Source organism: Dama dama, chromosome 9, assembly GCF_033118175.1.
Source record: "Dama dama isolate Ldn47 chromosome 9, ASM3311817v1, whole genome shotgun sequence".
Taxonomy (NCBI): Eukaryota; Metazoa; Chordata; class Mammalia; order Artiodactyla; family Cervidae; genus Dama; species Dama dama.
The window spans coordinates 51862349-51882991 of record NC_083689.1 but is presented as its reverse complement, the minus strand read 5'-3'; the positions used below and the strand labels follow the sequence as shown (position 1 = coordinate 51882991).

Below are 20643 nucleotides of genomic sequence, written 5' to 3'. Positions count from 1 at the left end.
CCAGGGTCTGCTGCATTGCAGGTGGATTCTTTACCAGCTGAGCCCTACTGGCAACAATACAGTAGGGAAGCCCTACTGGCAACAATACAAGATATCACTGAAGTAAGCCAGAGTGAGAAAGCAGCAGAGTACTTCAGAGACATTCCCTAGGGATCCCAAAAAGCATTTGGGATGTGTCTAAGAGCATCTTGCCAGAGCCAGAGAAATTGATTGAGTATTATAAAAGCAAAAATGGGCACTTTGCCTTGTGTTCAATATGACTTAACACTTCATCTACTACAGCTGGGGGGGGGGGGGAACACTCTGTGTCCTATGGTAAACAAAAAATTAACTGGTTTACTCTTCCTTTTCTCAGCACTGCATCTCTGAGTCTTCCTTTGATACTATTATTGAAAGAGTCTCCTTACCTGCCAGCTCCCTGTTGGTATCATTTGGAAAATAAATATATTTTCACAGTTGTTTGAAGATACAATGCTAAGTGCTACAAAAGTTATGTGTAATTTTACACTACTTACTCAGTATCCTGTTTAAGGCCAAAATCAGCCATATCTTCATTTTTAGAAGTGTATTTGTCATAACATTCATCCATCAAAGACCGAAAGAATGAATAGACCTTGCATGTGCCATTGCGGACTTTTAGTTGACGGACTCTGGGGAGTCCTAGAAGTATGTTCTCATAGTAGATGCGACTGCTGTTCTTTAAATCATATAGCTTCTCATTATTGTACCATGAGTCCCAGTACAGACCATCCAAAAAGGGTCCTTCCATAAACTTCATATAGAAAAATACATATTATGGGAAAAATATTTTCATGTCAACTGTGAACAGAATCTACATTCATAATGTTATCCATAAGAATATAAAAATCAGTGATTTTGAGGACAAGTATGAAAATTATTAGCCAAGCCACCATTAATAATGGTAATGGTAGGTGATGTTGATTATAATGAAGATGGTTAACATTTACTGAGTACTTTATATGTACTGTTCTAAGCACTTAACAAGTATTAACTCATTTCTATAACCTTTCTTCTCTAAGGGGTATACTGAAAACCCTTCACCACAACATGGGCAAAGAATTTATTGGCAATTCAAGGCATTTTTAACAGTAATTTTCACCATATACGATTTTAAAGTTATAAGAACTATATCACACTGAGAACACGGGTTCTCAATAAACATTGGTTGATTATAATAGTTTGAAGAAATGACATTTATTTTTATTCATTCCTTCAATAAATAAGTATCAAAGTCCCTATGATGTGTGCCAAAGGCTTTTTTATGCAATACCTAAAACTATTTCATCCAATCACACCTTACCTTCCAAAAGTCAGTTATGCTGCGAATAGACTTAAAGTTGGTTCTTTCTTCACCAGCCACAGATGTGTCCAAAAATAGAGATGACATAACTTTGTTTAAGTAATACATATGTGGGTTTACCATCCCAAAAGTCACTAAGGAAAAGAATTTTTTATTTTAAAACTTACGTTAAAAAAAACTCAAGTTTTTATCAGGATTAAAAATGTAATTTGTTCCTAATTTTGTTTTGAAAATTCAGTTTTATTTTGCTAACTATAAAAGCAATAATAAAAAAACCAAAATATAAAAATACAAAACAGGAAGAACTTTTCTTTAACCCACTATGTAAGAGTTAGGTTTGGCATATATTCTTCAGATTTTTCTAAATGCAAACACAATATAGAGAAGACAACTTTATTTTTACAAAACTGAGACTACATTTTACATACTATCATGCAAATTGGCTTTTTTCCAACACTGGGAGTATGCAGCACAATTTAGTTAAGTAGTTAAGGATATGAACTTTAAAATCAAACAGATTTTTTTTTATCCCACCATAGGGATATCTTCTAATGTTTTGAGAAGTGAGATAGTTCACGTGGAACACTTAAAACTATGTTTTGGCATATGATAAGATTGAAAAAAATATTACCTAGTATTCTTTCTCATTCTTTCTAGGGGTAGGTGTGTAGGTTTTAGATCAGTGAAAGTGTTAGTTGCTCAGTTGTGTCTGACTCTTTGCCATCCCATGGACTATTAGTTCAGGGTATAGACTAAATATGTCTTTTTTGCTAGAAGATATTTATTTTTAGTAATAATCCATCTTCAACATTATTCCATGGCAAACATGAACCTGTGCCATTTTTTAATGTTGCATATTATGTCATTATATACACCAAAATATTTAAAAAATCCTCTGTCGGAGATTTCCCATTCTTCCTAGTTATAAAAAGGTGTTTTTTAAAAAATCCTTGAATAATGTGATTGAGTGATTTTAAATATTTTCCACTCCCCAAATGTTCTGTAATAAGCATTTAAAAACTATAACTTATGAGATGGTTAAAGCTGTTTTTTAATCAATAGCTGACTCAAGCTCACTCCCAAATACCAATTAATTAGTTAACTGATAAATATTGGGCTGGCCAAAAAGTTTGTATGGGTTTTTCCATACCATCTTACAGAAAAACCTGAATAAACTTTTTTGCCAGCCCAATAACTGCCATACTGACATATGTCCAGCCAGTGAGTTTACATCTACTGTATACTGGGTGCTATAAAGACAAAATGCTCTTTAATACTGATCATGCTATTAACTCACAGAGAGGAGGAATGTAGGTTGAGATGTTTTCCTGGTCCTCCCTAAAGATTTGCACTGATTTGTATCTCCTGTAACTCAGAACTAGCATATTTTACTATTAACTGTGTTAACATGCTAGGGAAAAGATCAAAGTAGACATCAAGACTAACTCCTTAGGCCTTATTTGTTGTCTGACCCATTTGTAGTCTGACTAGGGTGAAGCTGATGTATCTGTATAGCTCTAAAAGAAATCAAGAATTGGCAACTCAAGGGAATATATTCAAGATAGACCTGCCAACAGGAATAATTGATTCAACCAAAGTTGACTATGAAAGCTTTTTATTAAATCCGTGACTTAAAGTTGTGCCCCTTAAGAAATGGACATGGTGTCGATCTAAATGAATTTAAAGTGTTTGAAATGTGTCACTATTTTTTGAGAGGTTTCAGTAGTCTAAAAGCCTAATTTTTAAAAAATAAAACCCATGTTTTATTTTTCATCTACAGATGACTTTAGTTCAAACTGTTTTCATCTACATCTGTGTACTTACATATACACAAGTTTATTAAAAAAATAGAGTAGAGTAACAACTCCTGAAGTGTGGTTCTAATTTCTACGTCCTCTCTGTAACGCAGTTTATGTTTCGGAATTCCTGTGAGACATAAAACAAAATTTTTTCTTTAATTTATAATGTATGTAAATCACAGGGGTGGAAAAACAGAGGCAATTTTAGCTGTTTACACTGTGAAGGAAAGCTCCAACAGCTTCTGGTTATGTTTTTACTCTCACTTTTATGAAGAAGGAATAATTAGTAACATTTTCCCATGGTGATAGTGGGCAATCATTTTATGACTGTTCATGATGAATTTTATAACCGGATGTTTCCTTACCAGTCTTGTTTTAAACTGAAAATGCAAAATACAAACCAAAGAAAACCTCCTCATCTGTCCCTAATCGTTTTTCACCATCCGTCAACACTGCTTGGGATGGCTGGCTCCTGCCGGAGGAGGAAAAAGGACTCTGCCTGGGATTCTGCTAGGGTCGCTACTCCTTCGATCAACAAAGGCCTTATAAGGCTGGCCCAGCGAAGGCCAGTGTATAGCAAGTGGCTGCACCCAGATCCAGCTTCGGGCAAGGGCAAGAGGCGAGATGTCTCCTCGAGGATTCACTTTTCCTGTCACACACAATGAGCCTCTGCGATTCTCAAGAAGAGGCTGTGAAGGGTAACCGATCTGGAGATTATATCTCTCATCAGAAATCATGCGGGGTTACAAACTTTCTTGCAGGGTATTTTGAATTGCCAGTTCCGCCCTACCCCACCCACTCCCTAGGAGCGCCCCTCACCGCCCAGGTGCCACCGCGAAGCCTCAGCCATTGCCGACTTGGACTACGACGCCCGTTTCGCCTTTCTATGCCTTCAGAGCCTGCGCGGTCCTCTTGTGCACGTGCGCCCCTGGCTTGTGCGCCTGAGCGAGTCCTCTAACAACGCGCGCATGCGGGGCTTGAAGATACGAATGCGCGTGCGCACTGAGGGCTGCGTGGAATGGTTTGGCGTGAGGCATGAGGCCGGCCTACGCATGGCAGCAGCTGGCTCCTGGGTGTTGTCGATTTCTACGGCAAACTTGGCGTTAGGCCTGAGCATAATCATGAAAATCGTACTAATTATAATGGGCTACTTTTTCTTGACTCTTTAATTAATCTGTTGGCTTGTTTAGTCTTCATACTGCCCCTTCCTGAAAGGTAGGTGTTTTGTCCTCGTATTAGACTTGAAGAAACTGAGGAGAATAAATTACTTACCAAAGTCGTGTTGGGGCAAAGTTTGCTCAACGCCGACGCCGGAAATTGTAACGGAGACCCCACTCCGCCGCTGCAACTTTCAGAAACCGGTTATTACTAATTGAGAGCTGTTGCTAGAAATAGCTTCCACCCCGCTTTCCACCCAATATGGCTGAAGAGAACATTGAAATATATATATATTGGGGGAAGAAAATCTGTTTAGCAGTGATGATGTAAAAGGGTAGGCCAAAACAGTAGTTCTTGGGAGCCCAGACTCATATCTGACATAGAAGCTTTGCAAAGATGAGATTTGTAAACTAGCTATAGATAGGAAAAACCATGTTTGACTGTAAATTAAGGCATCCACAAGCCCGCCAGAATGTGTGACGGGAGGGGATTCTCCTGTTGGTAAAAACGAAAATAAAAAGGAATAAACTAAAAAGCCCCAGGTTAGCCAGCTGAGAAACTGGTCATGCTGTTTTGAAAGTAAAAAGTAAAGCCGCTTTTTCTTATTCCTCTGAAAGAGATATAGAATAATGTTGATAAATGCTGTTTCATGTCAGGTAAAAAGGAAAACTAGGCCATACAACAGCAGGGGTCAAAGACTATCAATGATAAAAGGAATAGGAGAGGTCTAGGAGAAGGAAATGGCAACCCACTCCAGTGTTCTTGCTTGGAGAATCCCAGGGACCGGGAGGCCTGGTGGGCTGCCGTCTATGGGGTCGCACAGAGTCGGACACGACTGAAGCGACGTAGCAGCAGGCCTGCAGCCAGTGGAGTAGAGACCTGAGAAAAAGAGGGCTACTGGCCTAACTTAAAGATACACAGGATTTGCCCTTTCCTGTACTGGGACTCTCAGAGGCTGGCAAAATTATGTTTTCTAGAGTAATAGGTTATCTGAACTAGAAATGGAGGAGGAAGCCCCCCTCCCATGTAAGTTTTCAAATTTACATGAACTATAAGAATTAGGCAGAGGGCTGCAGACTATTTTTAATCCATTGAGCTCGGTGGTCTTGAAAAATTAGAAACCTATTTGGTTAAAACAAAACCACAATTACAGGAGAAATAATATCATGCTTTAAGTTATTGTGGTTGCCTTTGAAGTGCAAACGTAAAAAGTCTAGTTTTGTATCAGGAGGAATAAACTGAGCTGTGAGCTTCGCCAAGATAAAACTGTTCTAGGATATAGTATTGTTGCCCTTCTGGAGCTTGTTATTCATAGGTTTTGCTGAGTGTCACAAACCAGTAGTTTTATCTTAAAGATCTAGACTTTTGTGAAGAGGAGACAGTCTGTTTTAAATATTTGAAATTTTATTCTGTTTTGACATAAAACTAAGGAACACTCAGATAATCTATACCATGTTAGTATTCCCATCAGAAAAAAACAGATAAAACAGTATTTAGAAAGCAGTATCAGTAAATCTTATTAAGCATTAGATGTGTTTAAAATGTTGATATTAATTTATAAACTGTAGGTGTGTGTATGACTTAAATGTTAAAATCGCACATTTGTTAAAGATCTTCTACAATTATAAATCCAGATTTTCTGTAGGCTTCACAAACCAGAGAGGTAAATAGAATGTGCAGGAATCAAAGGATAAATGTATTATAAATATATATTAGTTGTGTTACCTAATTAAAGCCATAATCTGTTAATACAGCTATGGATTTATTTCAAAAATTTAATTGAATATATTATTGATAGTGTAGTTGTTGTGTTTTCCAATGTTGGTAGAGAGGTTAAAGTTCTTCACTTTCATAGAGTCCAGATTGAGCTGCCAGCCGCTGAAACTCTCCTTCAGGGTTAAAAGCTTGTTTCACATTCAGACCTTTCCCGTTAAGTGCTAAATATTTGCTGAAAGTTGGTCGGACACGTAACTGTTTAGGAGCTGGAAGAGTTTGGTTTGGACGGGCTGAAATAGATCAAATAAAAGTTAATTTAGAAAACTTGTTCTAAACACAATGGTTGCGCTAGGTAGTCGTTATCAGACAGGAAAAGAAGAAACAGAAAACTGACTATGTATAAGAAGAATCCGTCAGATTTTATACTATGCTGGAATTTGTGTTTCTTACTAAATCTCAGTTAAGTTCTTTTTAACACTTGACATAGCACTTTGTAAGAGCGTGACATACCTGTAACATCTAATCTTGTGTTACATGTGGTCACTCCAGCTTCATTAACTGCAGACACAGTATACCATCCAGCATCTTTCTTGTTTACATCTTTTATCAATAAAGTAACTCTTCCAGAGTTATCATGATATAAACTGGAAAAGATAATTACAAGTTGAAAAGTAAAGGAATTAGTTTTTCTGTGAGAATTTACTTATGATGTCTCTGACCTACAGAGTCAGACTAGTAAGAAGAAAAAAAAGCATTTGGAAATTCTGAGTCTGTAGTTAGTCATTGCATAACTGCTGCTTTTGTTGAATTAAACATCCCCTTAATCTTGTTTGTATCATCTATTTCCTTGAGTCATCTTTTATTGTTAGTAAAAAGGTAAATCCTAGCCTACTTTAACTGCTAAATTTCTGATTAGTGGAATCTAGCTTAGTGAGGCTTATCATATTTCTATATATTTTTTAAAAAATTGAAGTATAGTTGATTTACAATATTATGTTAGTTTCATTTACATATGTTTTTAAAATTAGACAAATTGAGGTCACAAATGCATGCCATTTATAATTCATTTCAAAGGATTACTGGATTCACCCAAGTACTCTATAGTTAACTCTCGAAATACTTATCCTACCTTATTCGATCAGTGTTGAATTGTACCATTTCATTATTTCTTTTCCAGAAAAGCTTTGGTGGAGGTATAGCCGAGATTTGGCATTCTAGCTTCACTGATTCTCCCTCAAAAACTTTTTTACTCTGTGGTTTGTAGATGAACATTGGTGCTCTTCTATGTTCTTTTGCTACATATTAATAAAAAATCCATGTATTTGAAATATTATAAAAATATTAAGTCAAACCAAAGTATTATGAAGTCTGTATGCTGATATAAAAGTTTTAGAAAGTACTAACAACAGGAATGGAAGGTTTTATGTTTCAACTTCAGTTAAAATAATATGCAGTACTGTTGTATATTGTATTACTATTTATAATTCTAAAACAGTAATATAATGATGAATTGACTTTATAATCATGTTTCATTTGAAGAATTTAAGTTATGTTGTCATCATCTTACCTATAGGGAGACAGACTGAGTGGTGGAAAGAGAACCAACAACTTGGGTCCAAATTCTGTTTGCCCCACCAGCCATGCACATTGGGGAAATTTTTGTTTAGCTTCTCTGAGACTAAATTTTATTTATTATAAAGTGATATCCAAGTAATAGTGACTGCTGTGCCCACACCGAACAAAATTATGTGAGGATCAGTTGCGGTTATGAATGAAGAAGCACTTTGTAAACTATAATATACAAATGCCAGTAATTACTGTGTCTTTACTTTTCTTCAAATACCTGAGGGAAAAGAGTAATTGGTAGTAAATGCTATAACCCTAGCTTTTCTGAAGGAGAAATGAGGAGATTGGATGAATGCCAGCTGAAGTCTGTTTCAGCTCTAACATTATAGTATTTTTGGAGCTATTGGCATAGAAAGGTTTTGCCCTAAGTGTAATCCCTTGAATTCTGTGTGTGGTTTGTGTGTGTTTAAAATTCCCAGATCACTAGTTTTTCCCTTCGTCTGAGGTCCCTTATTATATCATAGAATAATCTTACAGCATTTTCATTCATCTGGGTAGAATACAAATTCAGGATTTCCCATCCTTTAGCTTGATCAAGCTTTTATATAATAAACAGTGAATTACAGCAAAATATCTCTGATGTAGTATATCTTAAGTCATTACAAATGTGATATATTTAAAGCAGTTAAATTGTAATATTTTAAAACAGGACATTAGTTTTATGAAATCTACTAAAAACAAGTTTGACACATGAGTTTTATTCTACTTGTTTTCTAAAGCAAGTCAGCATATTTTTGTCATAATTAAAGACTACTTTCTGGTTAAAAATGCATAGTCTAAGGCTAAAAGTTAACATTTACTCTTCAGTTTTAAGCTATGTGTGATTATAACAACCTGTGAAAATGTGAATCAGATTATTTTAGACTATAGACCAGAAAAATGATTAGCTTAAAATTTTTCATTTTAATGTTTAATCTACAAATACTGTATGTCTAAAAATGTAACTGAAGTATACTACCTTCTTTGGTCTGTCTGAAATGTTACCTTATTTCTCTTCCAGAAAAGCTTTAGTGGTAGATTTGTCATTGTAGTTTCTTTGAGTTTCCCTCAACCTCTGCCCACTGTGACTTTTACATAAAAATTGATGTTCTACTAGATTCTGTAGTGTAGACATTAACCTTAAATGTAAAGTCTTTTTCAACAGTTTCTTTTTTGATTTGACATGTTTTTAAGGAGCTCTCTGGTATCTCTTTGAAAGCTTACCTAGGACGTCCAGCTGCACAGTAAAGGTGGCTTCTCCTGCTCTGTTCTTGGCAACACATGCATAAGCCCCTGCATCTGAAGCTCTGACCACTTCAAAGATGAGTGAATGAAAACCCTTCTCAGACACTATCATTTTGTGAAAATCATCTGATTGAACTGGTCGTCCATTCAGATACCATGACACATCAGGAGCTGGTAGTCCACTCACCTGGAGAGGGAAATGCAAGATGACAGAAGTTTAAATTACAGACCACTGGAACCCCTTTGTCCATTTATGAATTTTAACAGTTTAGTACCTGAGTGGGTTTGTGATTAAGAATGCAAAGTACAATCTTATAAGGTATTTTCTTTCAATAATTTTTAGCAAAATAGTAAAAATGATAACCCTTGAAATTAATATATTATTTTTAGATTATCTCAGACCACATCTAGCTCTTTCATATACAAACTCAGGCTCCTTAAGATCTCTTAATTACTATATTAAGGACATTAATTTATGTTATATTGGTTTCCACAAGGAATATGGAAGTCATATGGCTTTTCTGGCTAATGGCAAGTGCAGATGAAGTCCTAGAGACACATATATATGAATCTTGCTAATCTAATTAATAACCTTTCCAAAACAGAGTGTTCTTGAGCTATAGTTCTGGTGTATGAATGACATTTTGTTAAGTGTTTTCATATAAGCCTTAACAATCAAATGTGTACACTGAATTTCACTCATAAGGAATCTGGAAAAATATTTTATGAAGAAAAAGTTCTCCAAAATGATGTTAATAAAAATGTAGGCCTTTCTAATAAGTTATTTTAGCCTGAAGAATTCTTCTAGGCCAAGAGAGGGCAGGGCAGCTTGAATTTCTTGAAGAGGCATTTTACTTAGGAAATCCTATTGTTATGAAAACTTCACTTATATAGGGTATTAGGTGTTTGGCACTATTGTAAGTACCTTATACCTATTTACTCAGTTTATCTTCAAATAGCTTTATGACATTGGTACAAATTTTATTCCCGTTTTACAGGGAAAACAAAAGGGTAGTGATATTAAATGATTTGTCTCAGGTTACACAGCTGGAAAATGGCAGGGCCAGGATTCTAACCCAGGTAAACTTATGTATAGTGTTCTTATCCACTATATACACTACTTGGGCTTCCTTGGTGGCTTAGACGGTAAAAAATCTGCCTGCAATGCTGGAGACTTAGGTTCGATTCCTGGGTCAGGAAGATCCCCTGGAGAAGGAAATGGCTACCCACTCTAGTATTCTTGCCTGGAGAATTCCATGGACAGAGGAACTTGATGGTTATAGTCCATGGGGTGGCAAAGAGTCAGACATGATTGAGTGACTAACACACACACATACACACATGCTACTTGTCAGGCTGTGTAGAAAGTTATGAAGAGGAGGAGACATTTTTCAAAACCTAGTATCCCATTGTTAATTTTTCTTCAATATTTTTGAACTTTTTTCTTACTTTGAAGTCCATTCTGCAGAATCTTCCTTCTTCAACTGTCATGTTCTCTGGCACTTGAATGAAACGAGGTGGGTAAAATTTCTCCTGGATTGCATCCTGATCATTCACATCTCCCCTTGAAGATGATCTGCTTCTACAAAAACATTTTAATAATCACTATGCAGAAGAATTGTCATTGCTCTTTCTTTCATGCAAATATAATTTAGCCATCACATTTGAAACCCCAGAGGCTATGCTGTTTGATCTGATAGTGTAGTAACAATGGAGAGAGGCTGCAGAGCTGTATTTATCTGTGGCATATTTGATGACTATTAGAAATGGTAGCAATTTAGAAACATCTGGTACAAATGATACATCTTTGTTTCTTTTTTTCAGTGCCATGAATTGATGAAGAAGCTAATCTATTAAAATGCATGGACAATTCTAGTCACATGCAATGATTGTATAATTAGGATTAGGTTTTCATTATGAGAAAGTTTACTCTGGAAACATGGTCCTGGCTTATTTGACCAAGGCATTTAAAAATTTTCCTCTGAGACAAGTTGTGATAATTAACAGGTAGAATTTTTTATCGTCATCTTGGACGTTAGAAAATTCACATTGTTTTTCTCTATTGGTTCCAAAGCAGTATAAACATTATTTTCTTTTTTATAACCATACTTTTTTATTGTGTGTATTAGTTGCTCAGTCGTGTCTGACTCTATGATCCCATGGACTGTAGCTCCACTGTCTCCTCTGTCCATGGGATTCTCCAGACAAGAATACTGGAATGGATTGCCATTCCCTTCTCCAGGGGATCTTCCCAACCCAGGGATTGAACTTAGGTCTCTCACACTGTGGGCAGTTTCTTTACCATCTAAGCATAGTTAATTTACAGTGTTGTGTTAGCTTGAGGTGTATAGCAAAGTGATTCAGTTATATACAGATATATATTTTTCAGATTCTTTTCCATTATAGGTTATTACAAGACATTGAATATAGTTCCCTGTGCTGTACAATAGGTCCTTTTTGTTTATCTGTTTTGTACCTAGAAGTGTGTATATGTTATCCTAAACTCCTAATTTATCCACCCACCAACCCGCTATCCCCTCTGGTGACACTGTTTTTTATAAAAGGTTTGTAAGAAACTTGAGGATTTTGTAAATATTACATTTTAAAAATATGAACATGTTTTAGGTAGCAAAATACATACTTCTTTAAAATTAAAAACATTTTTTTACCTTACTTGTGATGTAGGAACTTGCAGTCGTGCATGTTCTATATTGTGCTGCTTGAAATTAAAACAAAGTGATAATGTTAACATGCCACTGGTAGCTTGAAATTAAGCAGAATTTAGTAGCTGTAGTTGAAAGGAACATTTCTGTTGTGGTTGTGTTTGTATTGTCATAGATAGTTCTATATATTTAGCTGTTAAGCATTTAAAATATGGTATATTAACCTTCCAGTATTCTAGCAAGAAATCTATAGAATTAAGACTATTCAATAGATATGGTTTATGAAAATTAACTAAACTTTGAATTGATGGTGGTTCATTTTTCAAATGACTATTTTTTATGTCAAACGATGATGAATCCCCCTGGTGTATTTGAAATGGGAGGACATAGTACAGAGTGTCTTTTGGTAAAACAGTAATAGTCATGAAGTCACTTGTGTTGGCAGTAGATAACAGGGTATTATGCCTACTACTCTTAAGTGGCACGAACAACAATAAACACATATTAGACTGGAAAATACTTTTCTTTTTAGCTCAGGGCACAAAATCTTGATGGACACTCTGGAAGCTATCTGCAGAGCTATGAATAGCCTTTGGAAAACAATATTACTTCCTGCTTAATAAGGATGTATTTAATTTAAGCAACTGTCTTTTAGGATTTATATCTGAGCACCAGAAAGTTATTCATATTTGAAGATGAAATCAGGAATTGATGAATATTATAATCAATTGGTAAGGTATTGTGTGCCTGTTTCTCATATTTCATTGTGCTTGGTATAGTGAGAGACACAAAGAAGTAGAAAATATAGTCCTTACCTGGACATATGAAAAACATCTGTATAGCAACATAGCAAATAAATACAGGTAATTTATTTGGGATGAACTTTAATTTTGTTTGTATTTTGTCATTCTAAAGCAAAATTCTTATAACTCTGCAATAATTGTTGGTGAGGCTTTGAGTTTCTCTAAGCAAAATGTCAAAAGAACAGTCAGTATGGCAGAAACCAACACAATATTGTAAAGCAATTCTCCAATTAAAAATAAATCAAATATAAAAAAGAGCAATCCATGAATTTTTTGTTAAAAAAAATCTACTTAAAATCATAATATCCAAATTAAGTTTTTTACTTTTTCCTGTAGTGGTTTGAATATGTATATAGATTTGTATTCATAGGTATGATATTTTTGGTTATATATATTGCATTGGCCAAAAAGTTCATTCAGGTTTTTTCATGACATCTTAGGGAAAACACAAATGAACTTTTTGGCCAACCCAATAGTTTGATGACATTTTGTATAATTTAAGTAGACTGTTTGAAGTGTAAGATTTTTCTTTTCTGATTTCATAATATATTTTGCTGCTATCTCTTTTCTTGGTATTATCATCTTCATTTTAAAGTTTTTGAAGAACTAATGAGGAAAACAATACATCCTTGCCCTTGAAATCATACATTGAATTTGTAATATAATGTTACTTTGAGTAATATAATCAATATAATGTTACTTTGAGTTACTTCTTCTTATAGAGATATATTTAGGTCTTATTCTTGCTTTAATCTCCTATTCCAACTCCAGAGCCCAACACACAGTAGATGGTTCATATGAATTAGTTGAATAAGTGAACATGTGAAGTGTTCAGTAGCTGGGAGAACTTTAAGTTCTGTCCTCAGGCCCTGGTAACTTGCTGTGCTGGAAAGACCGCACTCTATCCTGTTTAGTAGTCTAGTCGCATGTGGTGAAAAAGGGGAGTGTTAGTTACTCAATCCTGTCTGACTCTTTGTGACCCCACAGACTGTAACCCACCAGGCTCCTCTGTCCATGGAATTCTCCAGGCAAGAATACTAGAATGGGTAGCCATTCCCTTCTCCAGGAGATCGTCCTGATCTAGGGATTGAACCTGGATCTCCTGTGTGAATAGTCTACCTGCAACGTGGGGTTTGATCCCTAAGTTGGGAAGATCCCCTGGAGAAGGGAATGGCTACCCACTCCAGTGTTCTTGCCTGGAGAATTCCATGGACAAAGGAGCCTGGTGGGCTACAGTCCATAGGGTTGCAAAGAGTGGGACACAACTGAGTGATTAACACAGAGTCACATTTAATAGAAACAAGCTTATTTTCCTCTTATACTTTAGAAGGATGCTTTTTAGGAGGTTGGAATTCTTGAATGCCTGGTTTCATCCCTTTTGCTCCCAGTTTCTGTGGACTTTTTAGGAAGGACTAAGAGATAACTACAGAAGGAAGACAGGAAGCAATAGCTGTTCATTCTGCCTCTCCAGTGGTACACTTCTCTTTGAGGTTAACTTGTTAAAATAAAATTGGTCAGGAACATGCCTGTGGAATATTCACTTTATGTTCTCCATAAAGTTAATCCCTTCTTGGAAAGGATGCTTTTGTTAGTCCTGGAGCCATTATTCATAAGGTTTTTGTTGTCTGTTTTGTTTTTAATAAGCATTTCAAAATACATGGAACATGTCAAAGGAATTAGATGTTTCATTAGTACACGAGTTTATTTTAAAACTTTGAAATGATAAACAGCTTATGAGAAAAGGTTGCAATTACTTTCTTTAGAGTTTTAACTTCCGTCCTGTTAAAGATTTACAACTCATAATTTTTCTGTCCATGTAGACGTTGTAGGGAGAGTCCTAGGTCTAACTGACCCCTAAATGTCCAGATGAAAAGTGACACCATTAGCCTTCTGGTGTTTTGACTTTGTAACATTTCATATGGAGATATTAGAACCACCAGAAAATAGGGTAAAGTTAAAAAATTTTTGTGTATGTATTCAACTAGTTATGGCCTGTCCTTTTTTATATCTAATGCAGCATGGAAATAATTGACTTTTGCTTCAAATGCTATTTATAAATATTTAGAAAAACATAAATCTAAAAATCACATGAAAGAAAAGTGCTCCAGTTAGATAAAGATTAGTTTAATTTACCTGTGCTGAATCTTGTGCTTCACTGTCATTTTGACCTTGAAACACAGCAGCTGCATTCTGTGGTCCTAGCAATCTGCGAGCCATCTTCTCCTCATACGTTAGCCGCTTTAAAGAAAGAATCATAAAGGAGATAGTAATGAGATTTAATAAAAGTTGTTTATATGATTTTGCCTTAAAACCACCAAGAATTATAACAGAGAAACATGATTATGCCTATTGAATGATAGATACTATATTTTTAAGAAAGCATTTTCTTTCATTCAAAGCATTTCCACTTCCTTCATCTGTAAATATTCATCTCTGTTTTCTAGGAAAGACAAGCTTTGTTGTTGTTCAGTTGCTAAGTCATGTCTGATGCTTTGCGATCCCATGAACTACAGCACACCAGGCTTCTCTGTCCGTCACTATCTTCCTGAGTTTACTCAAACTCATGTCTTTTTTTTTCTTTCAAAAAGTCCGAACAAATTTTTTGGCCAATCCAGTAGTGGATTAAAGGCACATAGCAGTACTGTTTCAGATATCAGTGGCTAATAATACAATGTGCAAAATAAGAAATGTAGTTGTTTTCCATCAGTAGTATATACCAAAGTACATGAAGAAGTCAGGTTGACAGTATTTCCCATTAGTTATTTGGTCATCAGATGTTTTTATGGAAGGGCAACGCTTAAAACAAAATTTGAATTAAGTCATTCAGGTTGTTTCTTTTTTTTCCCATTTGCTTCATTTTTTACTACTGAACTCCTAGAAGGGATTTCATGCAGAGAAATACAGAATAGGATCCAAATATTCCCTCTTTTTAGATAATCCTATCCCTTGCTGATTATATGGGCATAGCTCTGTGAGACAGAAACAACTCTCTTACTGAGATAAGATTTTATAGTTCTATTGTCTTTTTATACAAAATAGGCATCTTGCTTACTTGGTTTCCATTGTGAAGAAGGCTGTCCTTGCATTTTAGCTTTCTCTCCAAATCTTGAATAAGAGCTTCTTTTGATCCTTGTATTTCGTGGTCAGGAGTCCTTGGTGTGAGCTTAGCATTTGCGTTTTGGTATGACTTAACATTTACAGGTTGGCCTACTGAGGGTTGTTGATAGCTTTAAAAAGAAAAAAAGATTTAAAAAAAAATCTTTAAGAAGTGGTAAAATAGAATTGGCATCTTTTTGTCAGTCACCTTTAGGTAGGTTGAATTTACCACTTAGTATTGCTGGTGTTATTAAAATACCAATTGCCTTAATAACAGTCAAGAAGAATTTTATAGGAATGGTTACCAGCTGTTTTTTTCTTTTCTTTTTGTCTTTGCAAATGAAAATTAAGTAGCAGGAGGAGCAATTTAGATTAGGCATAAGAAGAATGTTTTTCCCTGACGATCTTCCCTAAAGAAGTGAGAGTGAGTCTGGTAAGTGGCAACGTGAGGGCTCTTCCAATATTCCAGTTGAATTTCCTAAGTTTGATTTATGGGTAGATAGTAAGCATTAGTGTACTGGAGCTGACTCATATGGGCTTAAGAGAATGATTTTTAGTGTCTCTTCCCAACTCACTGTGATCTCATGTTGAAAGTCTGAAATTGATTGGTGGGAATATATACACTAGGGAAATTGGTTAGTACCACAATTACCACCTTCCAGAGCTGATCGTTAAACATTTACCAGCCTGACTACTGGTGTTCAGTGAATATTCTCTTGCTTTGAATTGAATTTACAGTTTATATAATCTCTGGCTTTAATTTCTACTTCCTATTAATTTCATATTCTAGATATCCAAGTATGGCACTATATAACAACTTCTAAAGTAATAGTTTCTTTAATGTTGCTAAAATGATTTTTAGAGAAAGATGATTAGAGGAGGAAGGAGAAAGAAATGTAAACTGAGAAAAAAGGGGGTCTGGAAAAAAACAAGTTTGAATGGCATTTGAAGAGCTTGTTTTAAATCCTTATTTCAAATTCCAGTCCTAAATTTTATTCTAAGATGTCCTTGCACCTCTCAGAGTTTCCCTGCTCATTCTGATAGAGGGCAAGGGTGGTGTTTAGGGAGTCCTGTATTTTTAGATCTGTTAGGTAGCTCATGCTTTTAACAGAGTTTGTTCATATTTTACCTAGTTTATTTACTTAGGGTGCTGCAGGTGCTCGCTTATACCCATTTAGTATAATAGATATTATATTATGTGGGAAAACGTGCCACTGCCCTCTGAATATTTTGCCATTATCAAAATAAACATTCTCCAGAAATCCAGGTGAGGAAGCCTTGGTCTGTTCTCCGGTATGTTCGTGTTCACAAATTCTCAAGGATCGTTAAAAGAACTTGTAAGCTAACGGGAAATATATTTCCTCTGAGTGGAGCCAGAATTTTAATTTTTGCAGACTTTGGGGACTTGGTTAGTAATCTCTAGATTGTAAATATACTGAGGGGAAGAAAGATGTTTTATTACTCACTGTTGTATTATTTATATCTACTAACCCAAAGCTTTCAAAATAGTGAGGTGATACTATTAGTTCAATGAATGAATATTTTTCATTGTATTCAAGATACTCTATTGAAAGTTGAATATATATGTTTTCCCTTGTTGTATTCCAGATACTCAGGATTGCCTATTATCAATCCTCAACAAAAGTCTGATTTGTTCAGTGAAGTAAATAGCCAAACAAAATGTTTAAGTAAATAGTAGGGTGATTTTGTTTTAAGATTGAATTCCCAGGTCAAAGTGTTAAAATTCCTTTGGTTTTATAGATCTACTATTTCTTCAAATGTATGAAGTTAGAATAGTCTGCCTGGGGTTTTTTTTTTTTTTCTTTTTTTTTCTTTTGAGCTAGCCTGCCATTTTTTAAAAAAAGTTACATGTGTTTGGTAAAGTGAATTAACATTAAATAATAATTTTGTCACACTGTCATATTATAGTGTAATATGTCTGAGAAATCCTAAAGGACTGTTAAAACCAAGGCTGAGAATTACTTATATGTATTTATGTAACTTCAGTCACTTTGTTCACTGAATACCTGCGTTATTACCATCTTAACATGGTTTAAGAGTTAGGACTTGCTATCTGTTCATAATTAGAAACTAACGTTATACTTGCACGGTGCTTTATAGGGTTTTCTCCCCCTAACATTAATCACCCAAATCCTTACTTTCGTTATAGATCAACATACTGAATCACCTAGCAGGTAAGGTAGTCATGCTGAATGTCACACAGCAAGCTTTTTGAAAGGAGTACTTAAAGAATTCCTCTAAATTTCCAGTCTGTTGGTTCAAGCAAATGTATGAAACGTTTGCTTAAGGGTTCCTTACTGATGAAAAGCTAACTAAAGCTTTCAAGCTTCTCTAGGTCAGAATCCAAGGAATTACTTTGGAAGACAGGGCAAACTTAAGCCCGTCATAACAATGAGGGAGTTGTGCACAAATGTTCAAAGGGCCAGAGCTTTCCACCCTGTGCAGCTGGACACTGCATGGGTATCAAGTGGCTGTGGGAAGATTAAAAGAGTTATCTATGATTGCTGAAAATGGAACAGCTAAAGCTGGATCTTTGATCTCTAGTTTGGGGTCCTTCTGTGCTTTATTTCTCATCCTCTCCATTTCATCCTTTTTTCCTCTCTTTAGTTCTATGCACGGAACTAAGTACATGGTCATGGCTCGCTAGTATTTATTTGATGGCCTTCTTTTCTGGACAGGAATTTGGAATAGGATTAAAGACTTTACTAAGAAGAATATAGTAGTCAGAAAAGGTTATTTGAGATTTAAATATGCTTATACAGGAAATTTAGAAATAATTGAAAGCTAGATGGAAAAAGATTATCTGGGTAAAATGTAACTAAGAAAAATCTACAATGTGTGATAATGGGTATAATGGGAATTTGGGATGGAAGAGGAGGAGAGAGCTCTTAATTACTGAAGGCATCTTTTAAAATTATTAGGCCAAACCTGTGAGAATACCTTTTTGTTGGTCAAAATTTTTATCAGCCATTTCAGATGGTTCTACCTAGTATCTACAGGATTCTAACAAATGTGTTTGGCTTTCTTGGTTTTTATTTTTAAAAATATTGAAAAATTTTCTTTGCAAGTAGATTTGCTGTGGTTAGACCACTAACAATTGGAATCTCTTGAAAACTTAGCCTCAAGAGAAAACTGAGAGAAATTAGCAAGAATTTCAGCTTATCTGTTGATAAACCTGTAACCAACAAAACATATTCCATCAGTTTTTCAGATGCTTCTGATTTAATTCTCTTGATGTTCTAGCCAGCTGAGGAATAGGAAAACTGATAGCCCAAAGTTTGCATAAGCACAAAGTATTTAGTTCATGTTTTAAAAAAAGCACAACCACTATGTCCTTCTTCATATCAGTTTCTCCTCGGACAGTTTTAGGGCTGTGGAAATAGTACATGCTTGCATAAGTCTGCAGGTATTCTTCCCTGTATTTAGATTGGTCCAACCAGTTTGAACAAAGTGTGGTTTTAATGATCTTCGAAACTTTAAGGTCACAAACCTTTATCTATTCAAGCCTTTTTTTTCCGATCATCGGGAAAATTCACATACTTTAGTGTCTGAATCCCATATTTTCTTTTTAGCCAAGTGGATATTCAGGATCAGAGGGGAAGATGGATAGTAAGAAAAGACTAAAACTGAGAAGAAACTTAATAGCCTCTGCTTATGTGAGAGGAAATCCTATCTGAAGAAGAGCAGACAGGTGTTCACCTCAGCTAAGCTTAGAACCAGAGTGATCAAATTTACAGCATGAGGAACTTAAAGCTGGGGAAATAGTTCACTGTTCTTGGGTATGTTAGAATTTTTTTTTTTTTGAAGATGGAAAATAATAGGTGAGTAATTGTATAATATGAAGTAATAGGTGATTTGGGTTTAACTCAACCTGGACACTGGAGAATGGGTCAGATGACTTATTGCCAGTACCCTGGTTCAAGATGTTCCAGGAGAAATATGGAATGAGACCATGAGGTCACATTGACTTTTTAGATAGTGAAGAATGACGTACATAACCCATGCCGCTTCTCCCCCCAGATACTAGCTCTCAGGATACACAGTTCTATCTAGCTCTCTCTCTCTCTTTATATATATATATATATATATATTTTTTTTTTAAAAGCTCACTTACTTGGAGTCCACAGTGGAAGGGATTTTACTGCTGCTGTAATCAGACTGTGATGGTAATATGGAGCTGAGGAAGCTGGCTGGAGACTGGTTATAAGTAGCTGTAACCCTTTGGCCTGGGTTGGAGCCAGTAAGCTGCTGAGGAGAAGCAGGGAAAGCAGAGGAGGACATAGTGATGTGAGAGCTCACAGTTGAGGAGGCAGAATATCTTTGCTCTGTGCACTGGCGGGGTTGGATGGTAATGGAAGACTGTTTGGTCTGGCTAGAGTAGCTGGAGATTTCCGGTCCGGGAGGCTGAAGTCTGGAGCCACATGGATTTTGGGATTGGATGAAGTGTTTTGGACGTTCGTAGTTAAACATGTTTAGCTGGTTTATGGAAGTTGAAGGCAACTTATTATTGTAATGACTTGCTCCTGAAGGGGTGGGGTCCTGAATCTGGGTCTGCAAGCCTGGAATTACAGAAGGTTGCAGTGAATCAGAAGCGACCTTGGTCTGTGCCTCCTTGTTGAGATCCTGGGAATACAGTGCTCCTGGCTTTGATGGAGTGGCCTTCTCTTGAAGAATATTGTTCCTTCAAAAGAAGAAAGTGATTCAGTTACAGTATTTGCATAAAAATGGTACTGTTTAAGATCTTGAGGAGTTTATGTGCTTTTTTTTTTCTCTTAAAGCTTATGTGCTTTCAAAGTCATCTCAAGGTGGAACTTTTCTGGCTTATAGACTTTCCATTCCTTTATGTGTTGTCTTTGCACAAATGACTTCCACTTGAGAATAAGAAAAAATAATTCATTAGTGTTTGCTTACCTCTGGGTGATTCTTCAAGCACACCTGGGGGCTTCAAGATGTAGGAAAAGTTTTGATTTTGAGTTTGCCAAGTGTTTGTTTATGAAAAGAAAATTTGTGATGTTGCTCAGTGTGATAATTTTGTTTCATGTTTAGCTTTTGACCAAAGCCTGCAGTTTCATTAGCCACAGAGAGTTACTGATTTTAAATTATTAGCAGTTAAATATATTAGCTTCTATTCAGTTTGAATTCTTCCCTTTGCTCATCAGTACCAATGAACAGCTCTTCTGATGCACCATTAATTCATATCTTGGTGATCTGTGATG

At 35.7% G+C, this 20643-nt stretch overlaps 2 protein-coding genes across 5 annotated transcripts in view; both read right to left on the bottom strand.

Moving 5' to 3' along the window:
* PKD2L2 (polycystin 2 like 2, transient receptor potential cation channel) overlaps positions 1-3970 on the bottom strand; it is a 40751-nt gene extending 36781 nt beyond the window's left edge. For all 4 annotated transcript variants that reach the window (XM_061151375.1, XM_061151376.1, XM_061151374.1 and 1 more), the window contains exons 1-4: positions 3940-3970; positions 3146-3247; positions 1322-1455; positions 516-772 (exon numbers count right to left, since the gene is read on the bottom strand). In XM_061151375.1, the coding sequence (XP_061007358.1) occupies positions 516-772; positions 1322-1455; positions 3146-3247; positions 3940-3970 (524 nt within the window). The remainder of the gene's footprint in view (positions 1-515; positions 773-1321; positions 1456-3145; positions 3248-3939) is intronic.
* Positions 3971-6111: 2141 nt separating this feature from the next.
* Positions 6112-19897, bottom strand: MYOT (myotilin). Its single transcript, XM_061149417.1, has 9 exons — positions 19542-19897; positions 15363-15537; positions 14444-14548; positions 11514-11560; positions 10294-10426; positions 8824-9031; positions 7124-7289; positions 6505-6638; positions 6112-6284 (listed from the first exon to the last, which is right to left on the bottom strand). The coding sequence occupies exons 1-9, from the start codon at positions 19895-19897 to the stop codon at positions 6112-6114; spliced, it is 1497 nt and encodes a 498-aa protein (XP_061005400.1).
* Between the last annotated feature and the right edge of the window lie 746 nt (positions 19898-20643).

Bases quoted from the DNA above. Each gene is read 5' to 3' on its own strand.
- MYOT (XM_061149417.1), bottom strand. From the start codon at position 19,897: ATGTTTAACTACGAACGTCCAAAACACTTCATCCAATCCCAAAATCCA. The intron at 9,032-10,293 runs GTAAGAAAAAAG...TTCCCTCTCCAG, and splicing joins TCTGCAGAATGGACTTCAAA to GTGAGTGGACTACCAGCTCC. The intron at 6,285-6,504 runs GTATGTCACGCT...GATCTATTTCAG, and splicing joins CACAAGATTAGATGTTACAG to CCCGTCCAAACCAAACTCTT.